We start from the raw sequence: 12,715 nt of genomic DNA, 5'->3' as shown, positions 1-12,715 counted from the left end.
GGTAATCCAAAACTGAGGGGAATGGGGCACAAAACATTTGGAGCAAGGTGCAGCTGGGAAAGTAAATGTTAGTCACTGAGAAAACCTTAGAGCCATCCAGAAATTTGGTAGATAGAGTTAGGGAGGAAGGGTTTAAAGGGAAACAGCGACCTCTTTTACTCCGTTTTCATCACGTTAGATACTGTTGCAACAAAACTGCGACTGTGGGAGTAGACACATTGGGCATCAAAAGAAGTTTACAAAAAAAAGATGAACAAAATAAAGACAAAGAGAGGAGGACGAGGAAGAACGGAGAGGAGTGGAGTCGGGGATACAAGCACAAGCGCCATGGCAACACATAGAAAGAGGAAGAAAAGAGTTACCCATAAGTAGCCGCCGTTTCACCCGCTTGTCCACATCAGCTACTGACGTGGCATTGAACTCAGAGCTCTCAATTGCAGCCTCATCTTTCTCTAAAACACAAGTGACAAGGGGACAAACAGTGAGCAGCAGGTTAATGAGAAGCCCAAATGACCAGACCTTCAGCCCCTCTTGGCGTTTGAGCAAAAAACCAAAGCCAAGAAGCAAGAAGCGATGAAGAAGCGCCAAAATCCCTGTTAGAGTGTTAATCCCCAAACAAATGATAAATCCCCCAGAGCAAACAAAAGAACAAAACAAAATAAATGAAAATGATCAGTATCAGTGTGTAGCTTACAAAATGAAGCGGTAGGTAGGCAAGTAGGTAGGTAGGGAAGGGGAGGGGAGGAAGTTGAGGGCTTACATATGAAAAAAGTTTTCAAAAAGACAGGTAGAGGTGTGGGGTTTGGGGATGGAGTGGGACTGGGGTGTCCGTTAAAGGGGAGTTTAATTCTGATGTTGACGTTGATGTTGCCGCCGATGGAGTTTCTGTCTTCCATATCAAACAGCCGCACTTTGTCAGCAATGATTCCCTTGCGTTAGGATGGAGGAGGAAAAGGAGAAAGGGAGGTAGGGGAGGATACACATCCAACATTTCCAAGACAAGCTGCCTTAAATGTGGGCACAGAGACAGAAGCAAAGAAAAAGGGGGTGATGATGACAACAAGAAAGAGAGGGAAGGGAGGACGAGAAGTCAGAAACAGAGGGAGGTGCTCGAAGAAGCGAGCAATGGCCGAATGATCAAGAGGGAATGATGACCAGAGCAGGAAAAGAGAACTAGGAAGAGAGGGATGGAACAACACAGAATCAGTCCCATCATGACCCACAATGGGAGAGGTATATGAGGGAAGGAGGGGTGCACACACTGAGAAATGGGATTTGAAGGGGGAGTGTAGGGGGGGCATGCGGAGAAATCAAAAAGCAGGAGGAGGTAGTCTGGGGCAGCGCTGGTTGCCTGTTTGTCTATGGAACACATCACAACTGGCTTTAACAGTCAACGCTGGAAAAACCAAGTTCCCAAAGCTGGGCAGCGGAGGGGTGGAGGGAGGAAGGTGATGGGGGAGAGGGAGGAAGGTGGCGGTGGTGATGGCGATGATTGAAGGAGGGGGTGAGGTCGCTGTTAATATGGCATGCGTGAGGTGCGGTGTTGGGGATTGAGGGTTTGATGATGGGCTGGGAGAGGAAGGCTGCTTTTTACTGGGGCCTGAGTCATTAGGGCCTGAATGAGCATCGCTCTCTGAATGGACACCACTTGCCGCAATAGGACTGGGCTTTGATGTACACACACACACAGACCTATGGGATGATGAGGGGTGGGGTGGGGGGGTTGCATATGGGGGTAATTAATGTCCCTTCCATTCCCCAGGCCCGGCCCACTACCGTTTTCTCTCAGGCGCATGATGGACAAAGTGGAGGACTCTCTGAAGTACACTCAGGGATGAATGGGGGCTTTCTGGTGCTCAGCTAACGGGTGAAATGTGGCTGTGTGAATGCGTGTGTGAGAGTGCGATTGTTGAATCGAATGCTTGTGCATACCAGTGTGCATGCTTTTGACCGTCTGCTTGCTTGAGTGTGTGAAAAAAACTGTCAAAGAGGGAGATAAAATGTGAGTGTGTGCGTGTGTGTGTGTGTGTGTGTGTGTGTGTGAGGGGTGGATGTGTAAGACAGGTTGAGAAGGGGTGGGAAGAGAAGAGTCCCACTCACTACTAAAGAGTCTGTGGGACTAAGCGGTTGTCGGAGGCCCACAGAGAGGGTAGTATTTTAGACAGCCAGACCTACATAGGACAAGGAGGGGGAAGAGTTAAACCACTCTACACTACTACAGCTAGCACGAGAATGGTAAAAACCAATGCACTGGAAGGAAACAGAAAGACCAGGGTCGCTAAAAACAACAACAACAATAAAAATGTACTTCAGTTAAAAAAAAAGAAAGGGTGACCATTCAAATATAGCACAGGCTTTCCCATGCAGCTGGACAGGAAGACAGACAGAAAGATTAGTGAAAGAAGCGCGGGCAGACAAATGGACGATGTGAGTGGACACATGCAGGAGAAATGGCATGTTATAAGAGTGAAGAAAGGTCCCTGCCTCTCTATCTCTCTATTGAGGTGAATGGTGTAAGAGAGGGGGCTGACGGATGAGGATGTGGGCAGGTATTTCGACGAGTCGGTTGCTTTTTATTTGGGACTTGTGAGGAGGTGAAGGATGAGGTGGTATTGAGAGAGCTGGAGGACGAGGAGGTTAGGTTCGTGGGAGCTGTACCTAAGATCAGGCTGCAATTGAGACGTCTGTTTTTAACCACCGAGGCTAAAACGTGGCCCCCTCCCTCCCCCAACCCAGAGTCACTCTTTCCTCTTGTGCACTGAGGATTAATCCTCTAAATCCACCTGATTTGGTTTTAACATGGATGCTCAGACAAGACAGGCAATCAGGTACTATCACCAGAGAGCAGGAGGAGGAGGGAGGAAGGAGGAGCAGAAGGACAGCGCTACATAGAAAGGGTAAAGGGGAGGGTGGGGAGGGGGTTAAAGGCAGGCCCCTAGAGCATTTGGGACACTCAGACCACAGATACAGAGGTCCTTTCTCTTGTCAAAGTATGAAGAGAGACAAGAGAGGGAGACAGAGAGGGAAAAAGGGCACAAGACATTGGGAAAGGAGGGACAGGAGGGTTCCCGCTCGCTCCCATTCTGCTTCCTCTTCGGAGTCTTTCCTTGACGGTGTGTTTCAATTCTTCAAAGCAGCTGGAAAGAAAAAGGGGTTATTGGCAATCAAAACCTGGAGCTGCCAGAAAGCAGCAATCTGCTCGAGTGGTGAGGGTAACAGACAGACAGACAGACAGACAGACAGACAGACAGACAGACAGACAGACAGACAGACAGAGCGAGAGTGAGGGAGGTGTTTCCAGTGTTTGAACACAGCAGCAAAATGACATCAGATCATTGTGTGTCCATGTGGGAGATGAGCAGCATTGACATCATCCTGACATGTTTCTCAGTTCACGGTCAGGAATGAGATGTTTCTTCTGCAGGTGGTTATAATCTCATCAGATTACATGTAACCAAGTGTTAAATCACACTTTGCTTTCTTTGGTTTTCACCACATGGAAAAGATTTTTTTAATTTGGTTCTTTCAGGTTTTCATTGCCTATTACAAATCAACCCAAACTTGTAAACAAAAGTTACACAGACTCCCAAGCAGCTCATTTATTGGACAGAAATTTGGTGACTTGTCGTCCTGCCAGGTTACGGATTCTGGCAGCAAGGGAGTCTCATTCTGATTCCAAACTCTGAACTTCAGTGATTATTGCTTTGGGGATTTCTGCCTACAATGAACTGCCATGAACACCTTTTCTGGTGTTTGTATCAATTCTGAATACTTGAGGAAACAGCCAAACATGACACCAGTCCAGACTGTGGTTTGGTCTCGGTTCATTTTGTCAAGCTAACCTTTCCAAGTTTGAAGAACCTCTGGCTATCAGATGTCAAACTCCATCTCATTCCACCCATTAATCCTGGATTTCTGGGAGGTTTTCTGTAATTGAATTAGATTTCCTACTGGCTCTTGACAAACAACACAAAAGGACAGAGACCTTCCTTTTTGTAGGTGTTTTGGTCCCACCTGAAACCAAAGGCCTGCACCTACGTGTTTACATGAACTGTTCAATGTATGTCTGTCCATAAGTGTTACAGTGTGGGATACTGGACAAGTCAGCCACAATCACTTGTCTTAATACATTTGTTGTTATTTACAGAGATGGCTATCACCTGAGCCAGAATACATATTAGATGTACATTTTTATAAGTTGTGCGCATAGTTGTTTATTTCATACCTTCAAATTAATAAAGTCAACACAACGAAGAAAGAACAGAACACATTGAGTTTCAGCCAATATGTTAAATACATCTGCCTAACATATTCCAAAATCAACATAAAACTGTATCAAACCCAACAGTCAGATTTAACTTGTGCATGTCTGGACTGCTTTGTTTATTTAGTACTGCTTTACTCAGGAACATTTATGCATCTTAGTAATGTGAGGGCAATGCTACAATTCAGCTGACAAAAAGAATTTACACAAATTGGGTGATTGTTTTGAATGAATTAATTTGAGGGTGCAAATTACAAAAATGTGTGCACAAATTATCAATACCTTAGATAACAGGCCCGAGAGAGGCCAAACTACAACCAATGTGACTGGAACAAGCTGCAGCAGACCGGCTACGACAGCAAAGAGGTGGTGATGAAAACTGCTTTTAGGTTCTACAAACTAGTTCCTACATTTATATCAGCAGGAAGGAGGTGGAGAATACAGAGTTATGAACAACTCCACTTACCTGGAATGCCTCATTCATCCTCTACTGATTAGAGAAATAGCAAGATGAATAGAAATGTCCTCTATGTGACTGCCAGGACGTGGAGGCATGCTTCTGTTGACAGCCATTTACAAATGGCCAGTTTGGGCAGAGAAAGCTGCCTGCTGGTAGCTGGCTGCGCTCGCTGAGTTCTGACATGATGAATGAGTTTTTCAGAGCCAGACTGGGAGATGTGTCAGTCATTCATTTTCCACCAGCCAACTCAGTCATTTCTCTAATACTCAAAACATATTACTGCTCATTTCTTGGCAGTGACACTTCACCACTGTGATACTCCCTCCAGGACTCACTTTGGGCGTTATCGTAGTGTTTGTGTGTTTGACACATAGATGCTTATGTGGGAGAGAAGATGGAGACAGCTTTTCTATTTGTGCCCTGTACATTCTGATTTACTTAGCGCCCTGCTGCAGTTTGCTTTGCTTCTAAAAAAAAGTGCCGCCTCTTTCTTAGCCATCGGATACTAAAGGAATGCTTGGGAAACTCAGTGGTTAAGAGAAGCATAAGATTTGCATTTTCAAGGCTGTAAAAAGTCAAATCTATAACACAGGACCACTTGAATAAAATGATATTCCTACCCACCAGCACTCTGTGGGCTTTTCGCCATAAAATGCAGCTCTATGGACGTGTTTGCATCCACAGTGAGACAGCTCTACCAGTCCGTCAGTCTTACTGATGCAGAGTTTGTGAGCAGCCCGAGCAGCTCGGGTCAGGGCAATAAGGCCCACTCGCTCAGTTTTCAAGCTAGCTGCTAAGTCTTTGGCTAAGATCTGAAGAAAAGGATGAACCTCTTGAAGTGGAGAACGTCAAGCTTGCACCCACTGTGTGCAATGATTTTACATTTTTCTTGACTTGATTTCAGCTCGTGCAAAAAGTGAATCTAATTGGAATTATCATTATGTTTCATTCATCCATTTATTATTTGCTCTTTTTTGGAATCTACTGAGGTTATAAACGCTAAGACAATTGTTTACACGACTAATGCAGGTTAGATGCTGAACAAAGTGTGTATGCAGTTGGACTATATTGACTGAATAAGGTCTCATTTTTGCTTTTTTTTTTTCCCTGACAGCATTTCTTGTCAGCAGCAGGGCTACAATAAAACCTCATCCACTTCATTACTGACAGTGCTGACTGATTATATACATATCTAAATGTGGGTACAGCTGGATGTGGATAGGATTCTATCAGAGTGCTGTTTCTCTGTGTGTGTTTGTGCGAGCAGCTCCCTGTCTCTTCTGTGCACGGGGTGTTTAAATAAGGCGAGGCCGGGGGAAGGGGAGAGGAAATTTGGGGAGCTAGGAGATGATCTATCTGCCAACTCACCACCTCCAACCCCAACCCCCCTCACGTCCTCATTTTGTTACTTTTCGTCTTTTAAATCATCTCTGCTACACTGAAACTGTCCAGGACCTTCTATCACACAACAGATGTTACTGTCAAACAGCTGTGAGGGCTCCAGGGTATGTGTGTGTGAGCTGGGAAGCCATCTTGGTTGTCACTCACCGATGCAGGTCTTGCTGTCTGAGTGCAGGGCGTACTTCTGGTGGCAGCCACATACCGGCCCCGTGTCCGTGTCGTCACACGTATGCTGGCAACCGCCGTTTCCATAGTTACACGTCACTGAAGACAACACACACACATTCAAGTCTTACTCCTGGCTTGTATATTATGAGTAACACAAGGTTGTAAATGTCCATTAATTCCCTACTTAGCTACAATAATGATATGGGAAGACAGTTCAGCAAGGAGCCCCACAGGGATATTCATACTGCGCAGCAATGAAGAAGCAAAATGATGCCCGACTGGATATATGACCTGACAGGACGATGATGGAGAGTATGAGGCAATGACAGCTAGAGAGAAAAAGGGTGAGGGACATAAATCCAGAAGGAAAAAGATACAATGGGAGTAGTAGAAAAAGGAGACATGAGAAGAATACAGAGCAAGAGGATTAAGAAGGAAAAAGAGAGAGAGGGTGGAAGTAAAAGAAAAGAGAGGGCTTATAGTCGAGGGAAAACTGGGAGAAAAGAGAAAGAGAAGGGGAGAATTAGATGCAGAGAGGTAGAAAAAAGAGGGAGACGGAAGCATAAAGATGGGAAGAAGAAGAAGAGAGAGAGCAAAATTCCACATTCCATATTCTGTATAAAGTGAATGTTCTATTGTTTATAACACTGCTAGAAATTCGTGTCTAAAAATAAATAACTAATAAATAGCCCAGACACCTTTAATGTTCAGTTCTTGGAAGAGTTTAATTTTTGTTTTTTTTAGGGTGAAGGGTACAGGACATTTGGAAATAGTCAGTAGTCGAGTCATGTTCTGTTTTGGGCTGGTTTTCTGATCTGTCACTTATAGATTTAGATATATGTTGGGTTAAAATGTCGACTTTGTTAAACTGGGACTTGTTTAAAATACAGCCAAGGTTGTGAAATTCTGAACAAGCTTCCTGACACCCTAGAAAACTTTCTGAGGTCAAAAATGGGCCTTAGGAAGAAAGAAAGACAACAAGCGGGCGAGAGATTCTTTCTAAAAAAGAATGTCTTGAAAAAGGAAAAACGAGAAAGAATGTGAAAACAAGAGGGATGAAAAAAGCTGTGGAAGAGTGAGAAAGTGAATGCATGCGTAGAGGAGAGAAGCACAAAAGCAAACAGGAGAAAGAGAAGCCACGATGAGATTTCACTGCAAACCTTCGCTTTTATCCACCAGAGAAACCAGGTTTCAGCTTTACTTCCTTGGCCCAAAAACAGCCAGCTAAGTAGTGCTTTGTCATGGGCCACAAACTCTGGAGATGGAGATTGCCATTATAAACAGAACTGATCTATCAAACACTAATTATGTGAGACATTTGCGATCCGTCCAACGTTTTTACTTTCTCCTCATTTGCCTAATCTTCACAGTTCTTGGGGTGAAAAGGAAAAGCAAGCACAAACACACTTAGTGAACTCTTCGGGAGCTTTTCCTGAACTTTGCAGTCCACTTACATGCACCATTTTTGGATCTTTTTGTGACTCTGCGGAGGCAGGAAGAGAGAAGCGTAGGAAAGAAATGAACAGAAGCAGGAAGGATGAGAAAGTGAGAGACGGGTGTGGGAGACAGAACGGGGAGAAAATGGAGGACAGAGGTGAAAATGGAGACGGACAGAGAGGACATGAGAGGAGACAGAAGGGAAGATGTGTGTGTGTGTGGAGGCATTGTAGACATAACTACCATTTCTTTCATCACTCGTTTACTACCGTCTTGTGCCGCCATGCTCAACAGGCCGGCACAGCACTGGGTCCCTCGCCGCTAATGAAATATTACCACAGCGGGGGACGCATTAGAGCCTTTCAGAGGCTTTCACAATCTTTACACTCTCACCGTCTGAGAGGAGAACAAGATGTGTTGCCAAACAAAGTGTAACTAAAAGCTTGTTTTTTCCCCCTCAAAAACAGCAGCCCTAAATTCCATGGCTGCAGGCACTCGGCGTGAAGAGTGAGAAACAGGGATGGAGTGGCGAGGGGGGGGTTAGAGACATGAATTCTCTCTACTGAATCCTTCAGCACCTTTAGTTTGGCCTGAAATGCTGAACTGATTTTGGTATTAAATGTCCACCCTCATATTTTACCGCTGAAGGCCTACTGGAACTTGTCCATCATTACTATTACAGATGTTTATTACAGGAACAGTTTAGATCCTTCATCACACCAGTACGTAACCTCAATAAAATCAAGTCTATGAAACAAACTATTAATACCTTGCTGCCATGTGGATTGTAAAATGAAGTGACAAGTCAATTGACTAAAGATTAACAGATGATGGAAAGTGTTACGCACAAGCGCATTTGACTACATGTAGGATTTCAAGACCTCCTACGTCTGTGGGCTGCCCATTGAACAACAAACCCCACATATAAATTGGAGGCTAGAGGTTGAAAGCACAGCCAGTTCCTGGGGGGTGTGTGGGGGGAGCTGCAGGTCAGGTGTGATACGTACATGTGCAGTCTTTCTGGTTTTTGGCCAGCTCAAAGCCAGGCCGGCACTCGCACGACACCCCGCCTTTGCCTGGAGCTTCTCTGCAGATGTGGGCGCAGCCGTGGTCCTTGTTCATGCAGTTCATCCCATCTGTGCAGGGGACAGGGACAGAGCAACAGAGACACTTTAACCACCTTTTAAAGCCCTGGAACATTTACCTGATTGTACAGAAGAGAATTCAGCTGAGAAGTCATCATCAACACTGGCATAGAGTTGTGTAGTGGAAAGCAAGCCCCTGAAAACTTGGCTTCAAATCTTAAGTATTCCTCTAGAACATGAAATATTCATGACTAAATAAGCAACAGAAAGAGGTAAAAAAAAATCTTTAGTATGATTTATGAAGAGGTTAAGCTAATCTGCTTCATCATGACTCGACAGATGTGGTTTGATCACATTTTACAGACACTTCAAATGTAGCCAGCTCCTGATTGGTGCAGAGAAATACAGAAAATCATTCTCTACCAACTTGAAACCAGCAGGATGAACACAGAGGACAACCTGCGGCTCACTGACACCTTTACCCGTCCTAATAGTTCATGTAGGAAGCATCACTCATAGTGTTTGGGCCTTTGACATTATTTTAAGAAGAAGAAGAAGAAACATACTTTATTGATCACATCACATCACACAGTGAGTTAGTTGCACACTACACGCCATGCTTCTCGTGAAATTATATTTCCGCATTTGACCCATCCTTGGACTGTCGATCCTCCGCGGCAGACCAGGAGCGGTGGGCTGCCAGCTGCCAGAAGATGCCAGTGCCCGCGCCCGGGGACCCATCTTTTTTCGTCACCATTGGTCAGGTGGTGATCTTCTTGCATGTTTTTAGTGGGGGTTATTACGGAGGAAACATGCAAACTCCACACAGAAAGGCCCCTTTTTTCCTCGAGCAGCAGGCACCAAAGACACGCCACCAGCGCCACAGCGGGATCCGAACTGGGGACCATCTAGCTGTGAGGCGACAGTGTTACCACTTTAGCCACCGTGCTACCCAAAGCATGGACAAACTTTATGGACAACATGCCATGTTGATGCACTGAATTATCACCTGAATCAGGATTTGATTTTGGATAGATTTCCCCAAAATGTATATATTCATGGTCCTCAGGATGAAGTCTACTGACTTTTTGGAGACCCTCATTTTACTTCTACTGGGAGGTCTTCAGTCAATAAACCCACAAGTGAAGACTCATTTTGTCAGCTGAATAACAGCACTTTTTTTTTTTAGCTGTGTCAATGTACACAGAGCAACTCAGGATAACAATATGGCAGATGCCAAACCTTCAAAACAAATTGACCTGGCTACAAAATGTGCTGTAATGAAGGAGGGAATATTATTAAAATATGAGTTGCATTGGCTAAACTAACTGACAGCGGCTGGGAGGTGAGATGCTCCTTCCAGCTGCTGTCAGTTAGTCAGAGAAGCTGCATGTGGGGCAGTTGCTCTGCACATGATCTGGAGGGTCCTGTAACTGGGTGTATGAAGCGAATAATACACTACTCATAATTGTAGGTGAGGTGTATCGAAGAAAAAAACGTATCTATATGAAGGAACTCCTGTCGCAAGAAATCCCTAATGCCCAGAAGGATGAGTTTACTGTGACTGTACGGACTCCACTACTGACAGCTTTAACCTCCTGCGTCATCGTGACACAAGCTCAGAGACAGTGGGGAGACTTGTAACTGAAGACCTGTGGTTTCTCTGGTGTCTGCGACAGCGAGCGCGATCCTCCGGCTGAGGCGAACAGCCAAGGGTCATCAGACCACTGTTTGCTTTTCCTCACAGCTAAAAGGCAGTTTGACGCTTTCTGAAATCCCACTTTCTCCCAAACTGAAATCCAGACATTTTTCCTCATCTTCATCAGCACTAATTAAGCCCTGTGCCTTAATTCATGATCCTGCTCAGCCCATTTTCTGAGCTGTCACTGATCTGAGGCTTCCTCTTGTCAGCTGGTGAACCCTCCTCCTCCTTCTTCTCATCTTCCGATCCCTTCATTCCTTCATTCCTTGATGTGGCCTCCTATCCTGGTGATTTACAGAATACACTGTGGCAATAATATCTGAAATAGGCCAGTGATTAAATGTTCATCATCGGGGAGAAGAGCTCGGGGAGGAAGCATGGAGGTGGGGGATGGAGGGGCGATGCTCTTCAGAGAGGTGAGTAGGGAACCAAAGATATTACTGAGCTCTGGGAAGAACTGGAAAAGTTAGTTTGGGAGAGTATGGATGTCTGCTAGTCATGGCACAATCAGATGTCTTCACTGACAGACGATGGTTTCTTTATTTCATTACATGCTGATGAATGTTTTATATCAAATGAACAAAATGATCTCCTTTAAAAGCACATGATCATTTTGTCCCTCTGTCCACTGTCCTCTGTTCTTTGCCAAAGTTTCTCCAGGTACACCTGTTAATAGGAAACCATCCTCTAAAGAAGATGTGGGGTAAAGCAATAATAAGCCTGACCCTAACCCACCCATTTCAACCAGACCATGGTCTTTCCCCAAACCTAACCAAGCCTTACCCAGATCAGAACATAAAACTGATTTATTTTTCACCAGAGACATGAAATGGTTTTGGAAGACACAGACAAATGATGTCATGCGGCCAATAGGGGCGTCTGATCATAAAACACTTCTATTTGTCATTCTAAAGGGCGGCTACAAATCACCTACAATCAATTTGGAGGACTTCTTGATTTCTTCCTCCCAAAGGGGAATTTATGATTGTGTGTTAAGGCCTTACAGTGCAGCTATGAAACCTAAAGCACAAAGCCATCATGACTGCAGCGCAGCTGACATGCATCTCCTCAAAAATGTGCTCTGTGTTACAGTTTCTACAGTGATTGTACATGGGGACAACAAGAGTTGTGACTGATCAGCTTAAGCTGCTTGTGTTTTCTCCTACAAGTTTCCGATGCTGGTGGAGATTGTTGGTAGTGAGGCAACATAAAACTAATCATCTCTCCAAGCATGTCAGCAAACATCTAGCAAAGACCTTTGGCTCCTGCATGGCAGTCAGTAATGAGACAAGACAAAACTTCCTATTGTTGCTCCATATCACATGGTTCATGAAAGAATGGACAAACAACAATATTGGGCAATATAATTTAGTGTTAAGGTGTTGCAATCAATACACACAACTGAACCTTCAGTGGGACGGCTGTGAACTCCTTGCATCGAGTACCCACCCAATAACCTCCTGACCTGTGGTGCAGAAGCAAACTACTTGGTCCAACAGCATTCCGTTTCTGTCCATAAAGACTTTTCACAATTTTGAATTTCACTTTAAAGTTTGCTTAATTTATCCTTTAAAAAGCCCTGTCACTCCCAGATAATCCAAAAAGCATAATAGTCCATCACTGTGTATTTTGATGCAGGCTAGAATCCAAACACTGATGCTGAGAATCCTCTGAAAGCTATCTACATACAGCTGTGTGTGGCTGTGAGGGCTGTGCAAAGGGATGTTCTGCACAAAATTCACGTGAAAGATTTAAGTTTAACAAGTATTCCATACTCAAAGAATAAAATGAATGAAATGTGAATCCCCAAAGTTTTTTTTTTTTTTTGTTAAAGAAACAGTATCAGATAAGTGATTAACTTGACTGCCGTTAAATTGCATCTTTCCTCCTCAGGATCTGCATTCATGCCGCAGCACTCACCACACTTCATCTACAACGAAGATTTGGTTCAAAGACACACCCTTTCCCTGGTCCCCATGTTGAATAATGTCCCTTCATGGGGCCCAAGAGTGTTTCAAGTACCTCATTAGGGTGCCATTTCCCCCAGAGAGTCCCCTCCACAAACAAAAAGTCCTTTCTTAAATGCTGCCATTCTAGCTGTCCACTTCCAACAGGACCATTCCATCAAAGTCCAAAATCAAAGGAGCCAAAGGAAATTTTGCATTTACATGATTCACAAAAGATCAAACAAAATCTGC

At 44.4% G+C, this 12,715-nt stretch overlaps 1 protein-coding gene across 3 annotated transcripts in view; it reads right to left on the bottom strand.

Moving 5' to 3' along the window:
• scube1 (signal peptide, CUB domain, EGF-like 1) overlaps positions 1-12,715 on the bottom strand; it is an 88,573-nt gene that overhangs the window by 34,790 nt on the left and 41,068 nt on the right. For 2 of the 3 annotated variants that reach the window (XM_070991642.1, XM_070991644.1), the window contains 3 exons: positions 8,738-8,866; positions 6,273-6,389; positions 363-452 (listed from right to left, as the gene is read on the bottom strand). In XM_070991642.1, coding sequence (XP_070847743.1) covers positions 363-452; positions 6,273-6,389; positions 8,738-8,866 — 336 coding nt within the window. The remainder of the gene's footprint in view (positions 1-362; positions 453-6,272; positions 6,390-8,737; positions 8,867-12,715) is intronic. The other variant, XM_070991643.1, reaches the window with a different exon arrangement.

This window comes from Chaetodon trifascialis, chromosome 22 (genome assembly GCF_039877785.1).
Source record: "Chaetodon trifascialis isolate fChaTrf1 chromosome 22, fChaTrf1.hap1, whole genome shotgun sequence".
Lineage (NCBI taxonomy): Eukaryota > Metazoa > Chordata > Actinopteri > Chaetodontiformes > Chaetodontidae > Chaetodon > Chaetodon trifascialis.
Note: the sequence above shows the minus strand (reverse complement) of the source record. Positions and strands in the feature narration are given on the sequence as shown.